Source organism: Panthera leo, chromosome E2, assembly GCF_018350215.1.
Source record: "Panthera leo isolate Ple1 chromosome E2, P.leo_Ple1_pat1.1, whole genome shotgun sequence".
Classification (NCBI taxonomy): Eukaryota; Metazoa; Chordata; class Mammalia; order Carnivora; family Felidae; genus Panthera; species Panthera leo.
This window is the reverse complement of record NC_056693.1, coordinates 11,622,474-11,641,472: the sequence shown is the minus strand read 5'-3', so window position 1 is coordinate 11,641,472 and position 18,999 is coordinate 11,622,474. Positions and strand designations below refer to the sequence as shown.

General features: G+C 51.2%; 1 protein-coding gene across 5 annotated transcripts in view; it reads left to right on the top strand.

Moving 5' to 3' along the window:
• Nucleotides 1-18,930, top strand: part of RELB (RELB proto-oncogene, NF-kB subunit) — a 28,851-nt gene extending 9,921 nt beyond the window's left edge. For all 5 annotated transcript variants that reach the window (XM_042918764.1, XM_042918763.1, XM_042918762.1 and 2 more), the window contains 8 exons: nt 6,146-6,303; nt 7,678-7,769; nt 7,956-8,087; nt 9,822-9,926; nt 14,826-15,041; nt 15,786-15,854; nt 15,976-16,053; nt 18,111-18,930. In XM_042918764.1, the coding sequence (XP_042774698.1) occupies nt 6,146-6,303; nt 7,678-7,769; nt 7,956-8,087; nt 9,822-9,926; nt 14,826-15,041; nt 15,786-15,854; nt 15,976-16,053; nt 18,111-18,499 (1,239 nt within the window). In that variant the 3' untranslated portion in view covers nt 18,500-18,930. The remainder of the gene's footprint in view (nt 1-6,145; nt 6,304-7,677; nt 7,770-7,955; nt 8,088-9,821; nt 9,927-14,825; nt 15,042-15,785; nt 15,855-15,975; nt 16,054-18,110) is intronic.
• The last annotated feature ends 69 nt before the right edge of the window (nt 18,931-18,999 follow it).

The following is an 18,999-nucleotide window of genomic DNA, read 5'->3' as shown; positions in this document are numbered from 1 at the left end:
TGCTCAACCGACTGAGCCACCAGGGCATCCCTGTTCTTTTTTCTTTTTGAGGATTTTATTTTGAAGTACTCTCCTCACCCAATGTGGGGCTTGAACTCACAACCTTGAGATCAAGAGTCACGTGCTCCCCCCACGGAGCCAGCCTGGTGTCCCCCAAATATTCTTGATAGCTGTTGTTTTTGTTCACTTGTTTAATATTCAGCCCAGGATCACATGCTGCATTTAACTGACAGGACTTGCTATGGTCTGAATGTTTGTGTCCCCCTAAACTACATCCGTTGCAATCCTAGTCCCCAGTGTGATGGTATTAGAAGGTAGAGTCTTTGTGGAGAGAGAAGAAGGTAGGGCCCTTGTGAAGTGCTGAGGTTATGGGAGCAGAGCTCTCGTGAGTGGGGTTGATGATTTTGTAAGAGACTCCAGAGAGCTTGCCGGCCCCTCCCACCAGGTGAGGATGACATTGAGGGAAGTCAGGGCTGGAAGACGGGCCTCCCCAGAGCCTGACCATGCTGGCCCCCTCCAGAACAGTGAGAAATAAATTGCTGTTGCTTAGATGCCGTCCAGTTCACATGTTCTGTTGTAGCAGCCAGGACAGACTAAGACGGATGGCCTTAGTGTCTTTTTAATGTTTATTTTTGAGCGTGGGGGGACGGGCAACAAGAGGGACAGAGGATCCGCAGCGAGCTCTGTGCTGACAGCAGAGAGCCGAGTGCGGGGCTCGAACTCACCAACCGTGAGATCATGACCTGAGTCAAAGTCGAAGGCTTAACCGACTAAGCCACCCAGGCGCCTCTGCCTTTAGTGTCTTTTGACCCGAGTTTAGCTTCTCAGTCTGACTTCATGCTTTGGGGTGTGGACACTTGGGGGGCGGGGACAGGACAGCTGTTTCGTCGAATGTCCCGCATTCTGTGCTTGTTGAGCGTTTCCAGAGGAGATCAGGCTGTATGTTTTGGTGGGAATACCCCACTGGCGATGCTGTGGCTCACATCAGTCTCACATCAGGAGACATGGGGTGGCAGTCTGTCCCCATGTCAGTGATGCTGAGTCAGACCCTGTGGGGAGGTATATTAGCCTGCCCAGGCTGCCATTACAAAATCCCACAGACTGGGTGGCTTGAACAACAGAAATGTATTGTCCTCATGGCTCTGGAGGCTGGAGGTCCAAGATCAAGGTGCCAGCAGATTTGGTTTCCTGTAAGGTCTCTCTCCTTGCCTTGCAGACGGCTTCCCTTTCTCTGTGTCCTCGCTCGTCTGGTGTCTCTTTGCGTGTCCAAAGTACCTCTTTTTAAATTTTTTTTTTTTTTTGAGAGAGAGCATGGGGGAGGGGCAGAGAGAGAAGGAGAGAGAGAATCCCAAGCAGGTTCCTCGCTTCAGCACAGAGCCTGACACGGGGCTGGAACTCATGTACCATGAGATCATGAGCTGAGCCGAAATCAAGAGTTAGAAGCTTAACTGAGTGAGCCACCCAGGCGCCCCTAAATCACCTCTTCTTATAAGGACATTGGGCAGATTGGATCAGAACGCATCCTAGCGGCCTCATTAACTTAATCACCTCTTGAAAGACTCTTGTCCCCAGATACAGTCACATCCTGAGGCACTGAGGGTTAGGGCTTCAACATATGAGTCGCAGGGGGATGCCCTTGGCCCATACCAGCTAGGGACCAGCAGGCCGTTTCGTTGTAAAGGTACAGCCTTCCTTTGTAATTAGTAACTTACCTGTGGGGTGATGCTTGGACGCTGTGTTTTCCCCAACCCTTTCTTTCTAGGTCTTTCCAGGCAGTTTTTCTGGCTTGGTGTTTGTTTTGATTTTCAAAGAGTTAGCACAGTAAAAACCCCACAACAGGGGACCACCTGGCTCCGAATCTGGACTCAGGATTTTTAGTCCCATCTTTTGGAGGAGGAAACTGAGGCTCAGAGAGGGGAAGTTACTTGCTCGGGGGCACACAGCAAGTTGACGGTAGTAATTACTAAGCACTCCTGTGTGCCAGGTGCTTACTAATATCCATTTTGTAGATAAAGGCAGGATAGACAGGTTTATCATGCAGATGGCCAGCGACGGAGCCTGGATTTGGTACCAGCTCTGATTTATTCCAAGGCCTCGTGTGACATCTTAGAAGTTTCCAGCCCTGCAGTTCTCCTGAATCCCCAGACCGTTGACTCTGAGGTTTTCTGGATCTCCTAATATTATGGTGGGGAGCTGGTTAAATGAATAGCTTTAACCCCATCTGACTCAGTGAAATTTATATGCAATATTACGTCTCTCTACTCATAATCACCCCCCAAATCCATAATGCCGTAACTTTAATATGAAGGAGAAATAAAAGGAAAATAAACAGCATAATAAGCACCTTCATTTCAATATGTAAATGTTCAGGCACAGCCCCAGGGAATCCTAATGAAGGTGGCAGTGGCTTGAGACCTCACTAATGCAGTGGCCCCATCGGCAGCCTGACCCAGTCAGGTGGAGTTAGCGAATTAAACGCCATTTGGCCAGGGTTGCAGCTGGTGATGGGATCTTCCAAAGTGGCAAACAACCCTTAGTCTAAAACAAAATCCGGTCTTCCCTCAGTTAACATGGTGGCCGCGGTCCTTGAAAATTCAGTATAATTTTTTTTTTAATTTTTTTAATTGTTTTTATTTTATTTTTGAGACAGAGAGAGACAGAGCATGAACGGGGGAGGGGCAGAGAGAGAGGGAGACACAGAACCGGAAGCAGGCTCCAGGCTCTGAGCCATCAGCCCAGAGTCCGACACGGGGCTCGAACTCACAGACCGCGAGATCGTGACCTGAGCTGAAGTCGGACGCCCAACCGACTGAGCCACCCAGGCGCCCCAGTATAATTTTTTTTTAATGTGTGTTTATTTTTGAGAAAGAGAGAGAGACTGAGCGTAGGCGGGGGAAGGGCAGAGAGAGGGGGAGACACAGAATCCCAAGCAGGCTCCAGTCTCTGAGCCATCAGCCCAGAGCCCGACGCGGGGCTCGAACTCACGAACCACGAGATCATGACCTGAGCCGAAGTCAGACGTTCAATCAGTTAAGCCACGCAGGCGCCCTCAAACTTCAGCGTATTTTTAAGTTATGGGAAAAAGGACTGTATATGTAAAACAGCTAGATTCTGGCTGTGATTATTTCAAACAGGTTTGTCACCGATGTGAATGTTGGCGGGATGATCAAAATCTTGCAGGACTTGTGTTGGACTGTCCCTGGTTTTGCAGGCGGTGGAGCACGTCTGGCTCTGGCTACCGCCTGCCGTGGGTCCCCATTACCCAGTCAACCCATATCACCCCCCAATATCCCAAACACCCCCTAGAGGGCAGTACTCCCCCACAGAGACACATTCTTTCCTGGTCTTTTATAGGGAAGGGCTTTAGAAGTTCAGAGCTCAGGGGGTCTGGGTGGCTGAGTCAGTTGAGCCTCCGACTTCGCCTCAGGTCATGATCTCACAGTCTGTGAGTTCGAGCCCCTCTTTGGGCTCTGTGCTGACAGCTCGGAGCCTGGAGCCTGCTTTGGATTCTGGGTCTCCCTCTCTCCTGCTCCTGCCTTGCTCTTTCTCAAAAATAAACATTTAAAAAAAAGTTAATAAAAAAATTTTTTTAGAAGTTCAGAGCAGGCTTTACTCCCTCTCTCCTGCCCCTGCCTTGCTCTCTCTTTCTCAAAAATAAACATTTAAAAAAAAGTTACTAAAAAATTTTTTTTAGAAGTTCAGAGCAGGCTTTACAGGGTCTTTGATGTTAGCAGGGCCCTACGGGTGACTCAGGAAAACCAGGTGGGTCTGGGTGACATCTGAAGAGCTGGTTTCTATCTGCTAGATTCTACGGTGAAAAATAAACTTCCTCCCTGCCATGTGGCTGCTGAACAGGAATTCCGGCCCCAGTTGCCTTAATGTCCATTTTCTTTAAAGGGAATCTGGAAATCTGGCATAGCATGATGTTTCATGCTTTTGAAATGCAGGCACCAAATTTTTGGTTTCCCCAAATTGGAACAAAAATTATTTTAGTCTTTTTTTGTAGTTTAAAAAAGTTTTTATTGAGGTATAATTTATATATGCAAAATTGTGCATATTTAATGCACACATTTTGATGAGTTTGGATGAAACTTGTTAAAAAAGTTGTTTAATGTTTATTTTTGAGAGAGAGGCAGAGACGGAGCATGAGCGGGGGGTGGGGCAGAGAGAGAGAGGGAGACACAGAATCGGAAGCAGGCTCCAGGCTCTGAGCTGTCAGCACAGAGCCCGACGCGGGGCTCGAACCCACAAGCTGTGAGATCATGACCTGAGCTGAAGTCGGACGCTTAGCGACTGAGCCACCCAGGTGCCCCTGAAACATTTTTTAATTACAGGAAAATGGAAAGAATAGTCCAGGGAACACCTGTGTGCCCTTAACTCGTATTTGCCAGTTGACATTGGGCCACATTCCCTGTATCTGCCACTCTTCTCCATACACGCAAACACACACGCTGTTTGTGCTAAACTATGTGCATGCACATTGTAGATATTAAGTTACTTCACCTCGGGATACTTCAGCCGGCACCTCCTGCAAATAGACTAAACTCCCGCATGGCGACATTAACAATATCATTAGCTTCCCTGGGAAAATTAACAATATCCCATTATATCGTCCGATGTATTACGTCTCCCGCTTGTCCCCAAGATGTGTTTTATCATCGTTTGTGCCTCCTGCATCCAGGATCCAGTTAAGGATCATATGTTATAGATTGCATTTGCTTGTCATGTCTCTCTGGTCTCTCTCTCTCTCTCTCTTTTTTTTTTTTTTTTAAATTTTTTTTTTTCAACGTTTTTTATTTATTTTTGGGACAGAGAGAGACAGAGCATGAACGGGGGAGGGGCAGAGAGAGAGGGAGACACAGAATCGGAAACAGGCTCCAGGCTCCGAGCCATCAGCCCAGAGCCTGACGCGGGGCTCGAACTCACGGACCGCGAGATCGTGACCTGGCTGAAGTCGGACGCTTAACCGACTGCGCCACCCAGGCGCCCCTCTTTTTTTTTTAATTTGAGAGAGAGAGCGTGAGCAGGGGAGAGGGGCAGAGAGAGAGAGAGAGAGAGAGAGAATCTCAAGCAGGCTCCACGCTCAGCGCGGAGCCTGACACAGGGCTCCATCCCACGACCCTGGTTTCAGGACCTGAGCCGAAATCGAGACTCAAGACGCTCAACCTACTGAGCCACCCAGACGCCCCCTCTCCTTTTTTTTTTTTTTCAAATCAAGTTGCAGTTGATTGACTTTTGTGTGTGCAGCTCTATGCATTTTCACATACATACACCAGTGTGTAATTACCAGCCGGGTCCGTATATGTTATTTGTTCGATTATCACCCAAATGCGATGCCCATCTTTTTTTTTCTTTTTCTTTTTTTTTTTTTTTTTAATTGTAATGTTTATTTATTTTTGAGACAGGGAGAGACAGAGATGAGAGTGGGGGAGGGTCAGAGAGAGAGGAAGACACAGAATCTGAAACAGGCTCCAGGCTCTGAGCTGTTAGCACAGAGCCGGACGCGGGGCTCGAACTCACGGGCCACGAGATCATGACCTGAGCCGAAGTCAGACGCCCAACCGACTGAGCCACCCAGGCGCCCCGCGATGCCCATCTTTTTATTCTTTCACAAAACTGATTTTTTTTTTTTTGACCTGATGAACCACCATTTGGGCTCGTTTGAGGAATCACGGTGAGATTCAGGTGACGTGCTTCTGGAAAGCTGTCACAGCAGCGACATTGTGCCTTCCCAGTGTACCCCGTCAGGGTGCCCAAGTCATTTTGGCCCAGTATTGGTGATGTTGACCTTGCCCACCTGATTTACACGGCGCCCAGTGGCGTTTCCCCTGCGAAGGTGCTTTTTTTCCTCTGGTCATTAGTAAGTTCTCTGTGGGCCATACTTGGAGACCCCGTGTGCATCCAAGTTTCTAAAACTCACAGTGGCCAAAGAAGGGACATCTGGAGGGCAGCTATCATGTGATGAGGCCCCCAGGTCACCAGTCGGAAGCCTCTGGCTCAGGATCCCAGAGGGGTCTTAGGCAAACGCCCTGCCGTCATCCTGTGGGGGGAGAGGGTTGGGGAGTTACCAGAGGAGGCCCCAGGGAGTTTGGATGAGTGCAGGTGTCTGCGATGGGACCCCAAAAGCGCACCTGTCTCCCTGCAGCTCCGGGATTGTGGAGGGCTTCGGGAGGTGGAGGTGACCGCCTGCCTGGTGTGGAAGGATTGGCCTCACCGAGTCCACCCCCACAGCCTCGTGGGGAAAGACTGCACCGACGGCGTCTGCAGGGTGAGGCTCCGGCCTCATGTCAGCCCCCGGCACAGGTACTTGACCCCTGACCCCTAACCCTGCCCCTCAGGCACCAGAGAAATAGAGGGGCTGAAGATTGCCCAGGGAAACCTTAGCAAAAGGGGCCGCTTGGCCAGATTGTCCCCACTGCATTTCCTAGACGGGGAGACTGAGGCCAGGCCCGGGGGTGGTGGAGGGGCTTACCTAGGCCTGGCCCCCCTGCTGCACGCCCATTCACACACATTATATTTATCCCCATTTTGTAGAGGTGGAAACTGAGGCACGGAGAGGTGAAGGAGCCCAGATAGCTGATGGCAAAGCTGGGATTCGACTCCCGACCCCACTTAACTGCAAGGATCATTCCTTCTTTCCCTTTATAATTTACAAGAAATAAAAATTAAAAGGTACAAAAAGATTCTACAGTGAAAAATAAACTTCCTCCCAGCTATCAGTGTCCTTCAGCTATCAGCGTCCCTTCCTAGAGGCGGTTAAAAATATGTTACACGTACTTTCGTTTTTTCTCCCCTTACAAGTAGCAGACGTTTGTACCTCCTTTTTATGTTCTAGTACATCTTGGAGATCACTCCTATAAGCATCTAGAGCTGCCCTATCCATTTTCCTGGCTGCATAGAATTCTGATGTACAGACGTACACAATTAATTAAGCAAGTCCCTGACAAGTTTTTTCTACATTGGCATCATGTCGGTTTTAATTTGTAGTGTTCTTTTTTTTTTAATTTTTTTTAACGTTTATTTATTTTTGAGACAGAGAGAGACAGAGCATGAGCGGGGGAGGGGCAGAGAGAGAGGGAGACACAGAATCTGAAACAGGCTCCAGGCTCTGAGCTGTCAGCACAGAGCCCGACACGGGGCTCGAACTCACGGACCGCGAGACCGTGACCTGAGCCCAAGTCGGACGCTTAACCGACTGAGCCACCCAGGCGCCCCACTTTTTTTTTTTTTTTTTTTTAATATTTATCTTTGAGAGAGCGCAAGCAGGGGAGGGGCGGAGAGAGGGGGACAGAGGATCTGAAGCGGGCTCTGCGCGGACAGGCCGACAGCAGCGAGCCCGATGTGGGGCTCGAACTCACGAGCTGCGAGATCATGACCCGAGCTGAAGTCGGATGCTCAACCGAGTGAGCCACCCGGGTGCCCCATAATTTGCAGTGTTCCTACCATAAATGGGGTTGGCCGGTGTTTTCATATGGGAAAGACAGGTGCGTTTCCAGGTGCTCTCGAGAATCCCCAATGCTCCTGAGGGGTTTAAACCCTTAGGGCCCTCCTGATGCTGGGCACCCTGAGACTCTGAGCCCCAAGGCAGCATCTGCCGCAGTCCTCCTCTGGGTTAGGTCTCTACCTGCCTATTCATGAGTACCTCCCTTCACCCATTCCTTCCCTCTCCCCGTTCAGCTTTAACAATCTGGGCATCCAGTGTGTGAGGAAGAAGGAGATTGAAGCCGCCATTGAGCGGAAGATTCAGCTGGGCATCGACCCCTACAATGGTGAGTCCCCGAAACTAGTCCGATTGGCTTGTCCTCCTGGACGCCTCGCCCTTTCTGCCACCCGGTCCCCTTACCTCACCTTCTCCGGTATCCGCTGTCTCCCCAGCCCCCAGTCCCTACCCTCTCACCATCTTCCCACCAGAGTCTCCACCCCCCACCATCAGCCTTCCCATCTCTCTCCTACAGCTGGGTCCCTGAAGAACCATCAAGAGGTAGACATGAATGTCGTGAGGATTTGCTTCCAGGCCTCATATAGGGACCAGCAGGGACAGATGCGCCGGATGGACCCCGTGCTCTCTGAGCCCGTCTATGACAAGAGTGAGTCTGGGGTGTGCGTATTAGGATCGTTGTTGGCCACGGATACTGGAAAGCCCCACATTCGATGGCTTGAACAAACAAGCCAAGGGTGTTCTCTATTTTTATTTGTCTCGTTATTAAGTCTGTCCGTGCTGATTCGGCTGCTCGGCAATATTAGGGCCCTGGTTCAGCTCTGTGATGCCCTTGGTCATGAGCTGGCTGCCACGGCTCCAGATATCATGTCTGTGTTCAAGGCACGATGGGCAGTGTCACCCTGTACGGTGTGCAGGCTGTACACTGCCCAGTTGCAGTGGCCAGCATTTATTAGGTAGCCTATGGAAACGAGGGCTCTTAGTATTGTAGAATGCACAACCTGAACCACTGTACTAGGCAGTTCTAGGAAAGAGGCAGCACGAGTAATAATACTTTTTTCTTTTATACAGAAAACAGTAGATTCCCCAGAATCCCCCTGGTAGACTTCTGTTTATGTATCATTGGCCGTAATTTGGTCTCATCGCTGCCCCTAGTTGCAAGGGAGTCTGGGAAAGCAAGTATTTAGGTTTTCCATCCTCTACAGAGGGATATAGGTATGGAGGAGGAGAATGGGAATGGCTGTTAGGTTTTAGCAGCCTACAGTGACTGCCACAAGCATCAAAATGAGGAGGGATTTTTTTTTTTTAAGTTTATTTATTTTGAGACAGAGAGAGGGAGGGGCAGAGAGAGAATCCCAAACAGGCTCCATGCTGTCAGTGCAAAGCCCGGTTCGGGACTCGATTTCACAAACCGTGAGATCGCAACCTGAGCCAAAACCAAGAGTCAGCCGCTTAAGTGACTGATCCACCCAGGTGCCCCCAAATGGGAGGGATATTAATTCAGTCAAGGCTTTTGTGGGTGCAAGTGATAGGATTCCAACTCAAATGGGCTGAAGAATCTGTTTGTTCCATTAATTAACAAGGTCCAGCACCTAAAGTGCTTCAGGTCTGGCTGAAACCAGGCGCTCAGCGGTACCATTAGGGATCTCTTTCCAACTCTAAGTTCTACTTCCTCCAATTTAGAGTCATTTTTGGCAGGGTCCTCCCATGGTGGGGGCAAAATGACTGTATGCAGCCCTAGGCTTGTATCCTACCAGCTTGGAACCTCTCCCCTGTGCCCAAAGAGAGCTTCTCTTACCCAGTGTTTTTGGTTGGATTCTCGGGGCTTGCTCTCATTGGCCTGGCTTCGGTCATGTGTTCCTCTCTGCCCAATCAGCTGTGGCCAGAGGGAGGCAGTGCTTTCATTGGCCAGGTTTGGGGCATGTGATCACTGCTGAGCTAGGGAGTGGCTTCAGCCCCCCAAAACAGGTGCACACTTGACTGAGATGGGGGTGGGGGCTGTTATCTTCAAGAAAAATTGAGGGGCTGCTGCTAGACAGGCAAGACGAGGGTGTCCACTACAGATCTCAGACCACGAATCCTCCTCTCAGAATGGTCTCTGACCCCTGACCTGGCTGACTCTCCTCTGAGGCCTGACAGCCTCCCTTTCGGCTGGACACTCACTGGGCCTCAGCCTGGAGGACTCGCGACTCTCCATCCACCCTTCCGTCTGAGCATCTTCTTCTTCTCCCTGGACCACGGGTTCCAGGAGGATCAGGCCAGCTGGCTTCTCCGTTTCCATCTTGGCCTGGCCCAGGGTGGACACCCACGGGGTACCTGCTAAGGGTTGGATGACCGAATTCTCATCTTTGCTTCCATCCCTCTTCCCCTCGCTCTGTCCCAGAGTCCACAAACACGTCAGAGCTGCGGATTTGCCGAATTAACAAGGAGAGCGGGCCGTGCACGGGGGGCGAGGAGCTCTATCTGCTGTGCGACAAGGTGCAGAAAGGTGAGGGACCTGGGACAGCGCCCCGGGACGGGGCGTGGGGTCTGCTGGCTTTGCTGGGGTAGCCAGGGAGCTGGGAGGGTGATTGGGTGAGGAGGAGCTGGTCGACTGGGGGCGGCGGAGTCGAAGGATCCAGAGCTCTGGTTGTGGAGCCCGAGTGAAACAGCTGACTGGTCCGTTCGCTCACGGAACCGCTCACTCGCTCATTCATGAGCAAAGATGGAGAGCCTTATGTGCTGGCTCAGGCCAGGCAGTGCCGGCCCCCAGGAGCTGCGGTGGGGACGGGGCGGGGGGGACTCTGATATTAACATCTTGGAGTTGCATAAATAAATGCTTTATGACGGCTGGGCTAGGGCTACAGGAGGAGGAAAATGGAGAGGGGGAGAAATATCTCCTCCGCTTCATTCGTGTCTGTTCAAGTGTCCCTTTTTCAAACAGAGGGTTTCATAAAAAACAGGTGCCCGCCGCATTGCCTGGCTGGGGAGAGCTTTCCCTCTTACCATATATGTCTTTTCTGTATCCTTTGCGTTTTCTGTCATGTGACTCTATTATACATCGCATCACCCCCAACAGTAATAAAGAGCTAACGTTTATCTTGCCCTTTCTATATGCCAAGCTCTCTTACAAGCACTTTGGTTTTTGTTTTCGATTTTTTTTTTAATGTTTATTTATTTTTGAGAGGAAGACAGAGGGCAAGCCGGGGAGGTGCAGAGAAAGGGAGGAGACACAGAATCTGAAGCAGGCTCCAGGCTCGGAGCTGTCAGCACAGAGCCCAACGTGGGGCTCGAACCCACGAACTTATGAGATCATAACCTGAGTTGAAGTCGGATGCTTAACTGACTGAGCCACCCAGGCACCCGTCTTACAAGCATTTTGTATGTATCACTCAGTAGGTCATCTAATTGCCTAACAGTTCTAGGAGGTAGATCCAATCATTATCTCTCTTTTTATAGACAGGAAACTAAGGCACAGAAAGGTTAAGTAACTTGCACAAGGTCACACAGCTAGGCGGGTAGAGACCGGATTTGAATGCAGGTGGTCTGTGCTCCTAATCATCGTTCTGGGAGGAAACAGAAAAAAGATAGAGAAAGAGAGTTGAAAAAAAATTCAGGAAGATGGTGACAAAGTAGTGTTTGGAGAAAAACAATTCTGAGAAAGGAGATAGGGAAGAATGGCTGGAAGGCTTGTGGGCACAATTTTACTCAGTGGGGTCAGGGAAGACCACTCTTAGGGTATGTTGTGGGAGCCATGAGGGATCTGTGTGACTCTCTGGGGAAGAGCGATTCAGCAGAGGAAACAGCAAGTGCAAAGGCCCTGGGGTGGTAGCAGGTCCCGGTGTTGGAGGAACAGCAAGGCCATTGGGGCAGGTGGGGAGCAGAGTGGGAGAGCCTGTCACAGCTTCAGGGATCCTTCTCAATCCTTTCTCAGGCTGTGTGATTACATAGTTAACATCTGTCTCCTCCATTGGGGTGTATAGGGTAGGACCTAGGGCTGTCTTGGTGAGCAGCTGTGTCCCCAGAACTACCCAGTCCAGGGTCAAGCACACATGACGTTCTCAGGAAAAAAAAAAAAAAAAAAAGTACTTTTTTTTGTTTTTTGCCACAAGTTTCACTCTTTAAAATTAAAAATTGTTTCAATGTTTATTTATTTTTGAGAGAGAGAGCACGCATGCAGGTGAGGGAGGGGCAGGGAGAGAGGGGACAGAGGATCTCAAGCCGGCTCCATGCTGATAGCGGGGAGCCTAATGTGGGACTCGAACTCACGAACCATGAGATCATGACCTGGGCGGAAGTCAGACACTCAACCAACTGGGCCACCCGGTTGCCCCTTACTCTTTAAAAAAAAAAATTTTTTTAACTGTTTTAAAGTATACAATTCAGTGGCACTTAATACAGTCATCATGGGGTGCCACCACCACTATCTAGTTCCAGAACATTTTCATGGTCTATTATATTATATAAGCAGTCACTCTGTATTCTTCCCTCCCCTAAGCCCTGGCCACCACTAGTCAGTGTCTGTTGGTAGATTTCTCTCTTCTGGACATTTCACATAAATGGAATCTTACGACACATGGCCTTTCATGTCTGGCTTCTTTCGCTTAATGTTTGCAGGATTCATCTGTGTGGTAGTATGGGGCTTCCTTCCTTTTTATGACTGAATACACCACTGCACAGATATATAATTTGTTTATTCATTTATAAGTTGGTGGACATTTGGGTTGGCTATTCTTGTTTGTTTTTTTTTTTTTTTTTTCAACTTTTTTTTTTTTTTTATTTTTTTTATTTTTTTGGGGCAGAGAGAGACAGAGCATGAACGGGGGAGGGGCAGAGAGAGAGGGAGACACAGAATCGGAAACAGGCTCCAGGCTCCGAGCCATCAGCCCAGAGCCTGACGCGGGGCTCGAACTCACGGACCGCGAGATCGTGACCTGGCTGAAGTCGGACGCTTAACTGACTGCGCCACCCAGGCGCCCCTATTCTTGTTTTTTAATTAAAAAATGTTTTATTTTGTAAACACTTGAGTTTTTGGGGTTTTTTGTTTTTTTGTTTTTTTTGTAAACCTAGATGTCTTACTTTTGTTTTTCTTTTTCTTTTCTTTTTTTTTTTTTTTTTTTTTTTTTTTTAGAGAGAGAGAAAGCACGAGCAGGGGAGGGGCGGAGAGAGAGAATCCCAAGCGGGCTCTGCAATGCAGAGTCTGGTGTAGGGCTCGATCCTACCACCCTGAGTAGAAATCAAGAGTCAGACACTTAACTGACTGAGCCACCCGGGTTCCCCCCACCTTTTGGTTATTACAAGTGTCACTATGACCAATCGAACATTTATGTATAAGTTTTTGTGCCCGGGAACGGGAGGTTCTTAATTTTTTTTTAACGTTTATGTATTATTGAGAGACAGAGAGAGACAGCATGAGCATAGGAGGGGCAGAGAGAGGAGGAGACACAGAATCTGAAGCAAGCTCCAGGCTCTGAGCTGTTAGCACAGAGCGCAACGTGGGGCTCGAACTCCCAAACCTGATCTTGACCTGAGCCGAAGTCGGACGCTCAACTGGCTGAGGCCCCCAGGTGCCCCCCCCCCCCCCCAGGAATGGGAGGTTCTTATAAAATTTTGAGTGAATGAGCAAATGGTGATTGAGTGGCTCTCTGTGCTGGGCCCTTGTGCTAGGCAGTGTTGGGACATAGCAGTGACAGAGACAGCCCCGGGCTCTGCTCTCTCAGGGCTCCCAGTTCAGTGGGGGGGGGGGGGGGAGGGGGGGATAAGGAAATAAAGACAAATTCCAAAGGTGAGTTATGCTAAGACAGAAGAAGACAAAGCACCAAGACTGAACAACAAGAAGACCAGACATGGTCTGGGCACCATGGAAGGCTTCCCAGAGGAGGTGATATTTGAGCCAAGATCTGAGGAATGCCAAGGAGATTGTTAGGGGCCTGGGATTGGGGACCAAGAGCAGGGAAACTGTTCCAGGTGTGTGCAAATAACTAGGGGCAGATGTGAGTCCTGACCATCGTTCACTCACTGGCCAGTCTTGGGTTGGTGACTTCACCACCCTGAGTCTCCATTTCCTCATCCCTAAAACGAGCTGGTGTTGGGATGTTACAGGATCTCAACTACCCAAGAACTACACTACAAAGAGTTAGCAATAATGAGAATTTCTGAGTGCCAGGCCTGAAGCTAGTACCTTGTATAATGCTAATAAAAGTAATCATACTTGGGGCCCCTGGGGGGCTGAGTCGGTCACGGTCACGCATCCGACTCCGGCTCAGGTCATGATCTCGAGTTTCATGAGTTGGGGCTCTGTGCTGACAGCTCAGAGGCTGGAGCCTGCTTCGGATTGTGTCTCCCTCCCTCTCTGCCCCCTCCCTGCTCGTGCTCTCTCTCTCTCTCTCTCCCTCCCTCTCTCAAAAATAAATAAACATTAAAAAAAAATTAAAGTGGCTGTGTAGGAGAGTTGGCACAGTAGATCTGAGACTATTACCCTTTGAAAGGCCTACTTCAAGGGCTGACCCTTGGCTGGCTTTTGGAATCTTGGGTGTCGAGAGGGCTCCCACCATTCCCTGACTGATGGGAGTGGCTCACTTGTTTAAACTGTTTGCACGGACAATGTGGTTTGTGCTGAACACCTGCTTTGCTTCTGGGAGTCTGGAATTTTGGTATGTGCCAGGCAGACGGTGCCTATGGAACCAGCCCCCAGTAAAAACCCCCGGGGTGCCAGGGTCTCCAGCGAGCTTCCCTGAGAGACCGCATTTCACACGTGTTGTCACAGTTTGTTACGGGGGGGGGGGGGGTGGGAATCAGCATGTTCTCTGCGCCTCCACTGGGAGAGGACTCTTGGAAGCTTGTGACTGGTTTCCTCTGGACTTTACTCCAGGCAAAATCTTTTCCCTTTACTGAGGATGCTCATTATCCTCTTGCTGTAATAAATCTCAGCCATGAGTATGAGTATATGTTGAGTCCTGTGGGTCCCCTTAGTGAATCACTGAATCTGACAGTGGTCTGCGGGGCTTCTGACACCGTGGGGATATTAATTCTACCTGCCGCTCAGGTTGCTCAAAGGATTAAATGAGATAATATACATAAAAAATATTTAAGATACTTAGTGACTAGCACCCGAGTAGGTGCTCAACAGGTTAGCTGCCACGATGATTAGTTTTATTCTTAAGACTATCAATATCGGGGGCACCTGGCTGGTTCGGTTGGTAGAGCGTGTGATTCTCGATCTTGGGGTCGTGAGTTCAAGCCCCACATGGGGCGTGGAACTCATTTAAAAAAAAAAAATCAGCTGGAATTGCAAAAACTTAAAAAAATACTTGAAAAACATCAACATTGATTTGGGGGGAGGCTGAACGTGTTGGGGGCCCAGTGGGCCAGTGTCCTGGCTCAGCTGATGTCCCCACTTTCCCGCCAGAGGATATATCGGTGGTGTTCAGCAGGGCCTCCTGGGAAGGCCGGGCAGACTTCTCCCAGGCCGATGTGCACCGCCAGATTGCCATTGTGTTCAAGACACCGCCCTATGAGGACCTGGAAATCGCTGAGCCTGTGACCGTGAACGTCTTCCTGCAGCGGCTTACCGACGGGGTCTGCAGTGAGCCTCTGCCCTTCACGTACCTGCCTCGGGACCATGGTAACCACAGAAATCCAGGGTGACCCACTGCCCAGAGACCAGGTCTTTGGCCTAGAGGGGCCAGGGGAAGAGGCAGAAGTAAAATGCAGGTTCATGACCGCACAGACTGGGGTTCAACTCCTGGACCCACTACTTACTGGTTTTGTGAACTTGGCCTCTCTCAACCTCAGCCTCCTATGTAAAATGGAAATAATGCTACCCATCTGATGGCATTTGGGGAGTATTTATTTGTCCCCTCAGCACGTCGGCTCATGCCTGGCCCTGTACCGGGTGGTGCTGGGGACACAGCAGTGACCAAGGTAGCCTCAGCTTTGCCCTTGTAAGTGTCATAGTCCTTTAGTGGGGATGGAATTGCTCGGGGGACTCAGGTCACTCCGAGGGGGCATCTGACCCAAGCCTGGGGATCAGGGAAGCCTTCCTGGAGAAGGGGATGGCTGAGGACGTGAGGATGTCTAAGCAATTCTTGAGGGAAGTGGTGGGAGGCGGGAAATAGTGTCAAGCAGCTGGAGTCGCAAGTGCAAAGGTCCTGAGGCAGGATTGTGCCTGGCGTGTTCCAGGAACGACAAAGAGGCCAGTGTGGCTAGAAGTGGATCTGGGTTTTTCATTCTGATTAAGATGTGGACATCTATTTGCATTAGTTGGCCAAAAACTAGAGCAAGTCAAGGACTTCCTAAACAGTGTCTGTAATTCATGCTTAATTATAATTATTGATGGATTCCCTTGCCCCTGGTGTCTCCTGAACAGACAGCTACGGAGTGGACAAGAAGCGGAAACGGGGGATGCCGGACGTCCTTGGGGAGCTGAACAGCTCCGGTGTGTCCCTCATGCCCCTTTCCACACCCATCTCCAGGTTCCTGGGAGGGGATGGCTAAGTCCTAGGCTGGGGGGGCGGGGCTGTGAGGGTCCAGGGCTCCTCATCTCCACCTTCCCTTAGACCCCCATGGCATCGAGAGCAAACGGCGGAGGAAAAAGCCGGCCTTCCTGGATCACTTCCTGCCCAACCACGGCTCAGGTGGGTCACAGCACGGGTGGGTCCCTGCCCTCTGAAGCAGGGTGAGGGTGCTTCTGGCCTCTTCAGGGCCGCCCCCCCCCCGCCCTCCCCCACCTCCCACAAGGCCAGTAACTCACCACTTAGGCAGCAGCCTGAAGTAGGAAGGATAAGAGTTCTGGACACAGTCTGGAGGCTCTGATCTCAGCTGGGCCATTGACCCGCTGGGTGACCATGGCCAAGTTGGTCAGAGCTTCAGGGCCTCCTCTGAAGCGTTTCACCATAGGCCTACCTCACGGGCCTTTTAGATTTTAATGTACCTTTTAACGTTTATTTATTGATGTTGGGAGAGTGAGAGCGAGTGGGGGAGGGGCGGAAAGAGAGGGAGAGGGAGACTCCCAAGCAGGCTCCGCGCTCAGCGCACGGCGCCCGACAGAGAGGCAGACGGGGGGTCTTACCCGAGGTCACCCACCTGGTCTGTGATGGGGCGGGGAGCTGTACGTGGCCATCTGTGTAGGTTGGTGGTGAAGCGCTGTGTGAAGGAGGTAGCCGGGAGTGGATGGCAGGCAGGTGGGGGTGGGTGTCAGGGCCAGCCAACTCTCACCGAGAGCCTCTCTAACCCAGCCACCCTCTGGCCTGTTCGACCCCTGCCTTCATCTAAACTCACACGCCAGCTTCCACTTCCCATGAACCGCAGCCCCATCTGGCTGCCATCAGAAGCCTCCCCACCCACTGACCGCCAGCTGGAAGAACGCCACCCCCCCCCCACCCCCCCCCCCACCCCCCCCCCCACCCCCAGTACCCCAGCCACCCAGCTCCCAGCCAGAGTCAGCTGAACCTGGACCCAGCCAGCCCCACCCTGGAGGTTTCAAGTGTCACCTGTTATTCCCTCTACCCACTGCCCCTGGTAACCAGTGCCTCCAGAGCTCCGCCCATAGCAACCACCAATCCCAGCCTCTCCTCATTAGCCACCTGCCATTCATCTGCCTCCTCCATCACCCCAGTTTCCCAGTGCCTAAAGTCCCCCTCTCTCATCCTTGGGGCAGAGCTGCTCTGGCATGAGAGTATAATGGTCAGGAGCATGGCCTCATGGGATCAGACGCAGTTTGAATTCTGAGGCCCGAATTTAGCCACGGTGAGACTTCCGTGTGACTCCTCGGGACCTCATCTGTCAGACGGAAACTCTACCTCTTAAGGTCCCTTTTAGAATTTAGTGAGGTCCTGTCCCACAGCACAGTGGCTGGCACAGAGTTCATGCTCAGATCTTAGGAACTTGCCAGAGATCGGGAATGCCACCTACATTTGTTATGATCATGTTTAGCTGCGTTCACAGCAAAGCCCAAATTAACGGGGGCTTTGACAAGGTAGAACTTGATGTCTTCTCTCAGATAATCAGAGATAGACAGTCCCGGGATGGTTTGGAGGCTGTATGATCATCAGAGACCCAAGCAAGCTCCAGCCATTTTCACCTCACAGTTTCTATCTCATGGTCCAAGGTGGCTGCCCCAGCTCCAGCCATCATGCCCACATTCCAGCGAGGAAAACTTAGTCACATAACCACATTAAGCTGTAAGCGAGGCTGGGAAATAGAGTCCCAGTAGTCCTGGGTCTCTTTCTGAGATAAGCGTAATATACCTTTGCTGGTGAGGTTTGTCTTGTTGCAAAGAGACACTCTCCTATAATGACACATAATTTTACCTTCCAATTTGGGGACTGGTGACTCCTCATTTGGGTCTCCCATGTGTGGGGATTTCTTTTCGGGTTGTGTCTATAATGGGGGGGGGGGCAGAGGGGCTTTAGAGCCTCTTCAGCTTTCTTATTTTTTGGAAAAACTCCCTAGCACTGCAGGAGCATGGTTTGAACCCTGGGTCCGCAACTCGCTAGCTATGTGTGAGTGAATTATGTTGCCTGTTTGCTTATTAAGTGAGAATGGTGATAGTCCCTACTCCAAGGGTCTCCTTGGGATTAACAGAGGCCACAGTAATAACGCATTTAGCACTATCAGGGCATTCGAGTTAGAACCGGGCCAGAAGTTGACCCTGAAGCCTGCCCTGCTTCCTTCGGTCTTTTCATCCCTGCAGGCCCGTTCCTCCCGCCGTCAGCCCTGCTGCCGGATACAGACTTCTTCCCTGGCCCCGTGTCCCTACCCGGCCTGGAGCCCCCAGGGGGGCCGGACCTCCTGGACGACAGCTTTGCCTACGATGACGCCACAGCCCCTACACTCTTCACCATGCTGGACATGTTGCCCCCGGCGCCGCCACTCGCCAGCGCTGTCACGGGCAACGGGGCTGCAGGGCCCACTGTTGGAGAGCCTTCCGGCCCCGAGCCAATGACACTGGACTCATACCAGGCCCCAGGCCCCGGGGACGGGGGCACTGCCAGCCTTGTGGGCAGCAACATGTTCCCCAACCAGTACCGCGAGGTCGGATTTGGGGGAGGGCTCCTGTCCCCGGGGCCCGAGGCCACGTAGCCCCGAGGTGCTGGAGGAGAGAGGCGTTGGGCGGGGAGGGAAGTAGGTAGAAGGAGCCCTGAAAACCCAACCAGGATGTCCAGCACCTCCATCCCCTTGGGCCACCCTTGGTCAGTCTTCCGACCTCCTCATCCTTCTGAATGGGACATGTTCAGCGCTGGTCAGAAGCTCCGTAGCACCGGTTTCCCCTGAGCCCATTTTACAAATGAGAAAACCGAGTCCGGAGAGGAAAAGGGGCTTGGCTCCCATGCACCAGCTTGTAAAGCTGCCTCAACCCCCACAAGACGGGGGGCACCTTCTCCAGGCGGATTCTGGAGTGTATATATGGGAGAAGGGTGCAGATCCTCAGCTCTCCTTCCCCAAGCCTGAAGGTGGGGGATACAGGTTGTTTGTTTTGAGTCTTCCCAATAAAGATGAGTTTTTGAGCCTTGGGAGTCTCGTCTCTCCTCCGCCTGGGAAACACCCCGGGCCCCTCACGCACAAACCCTCCGGGAAGCCCT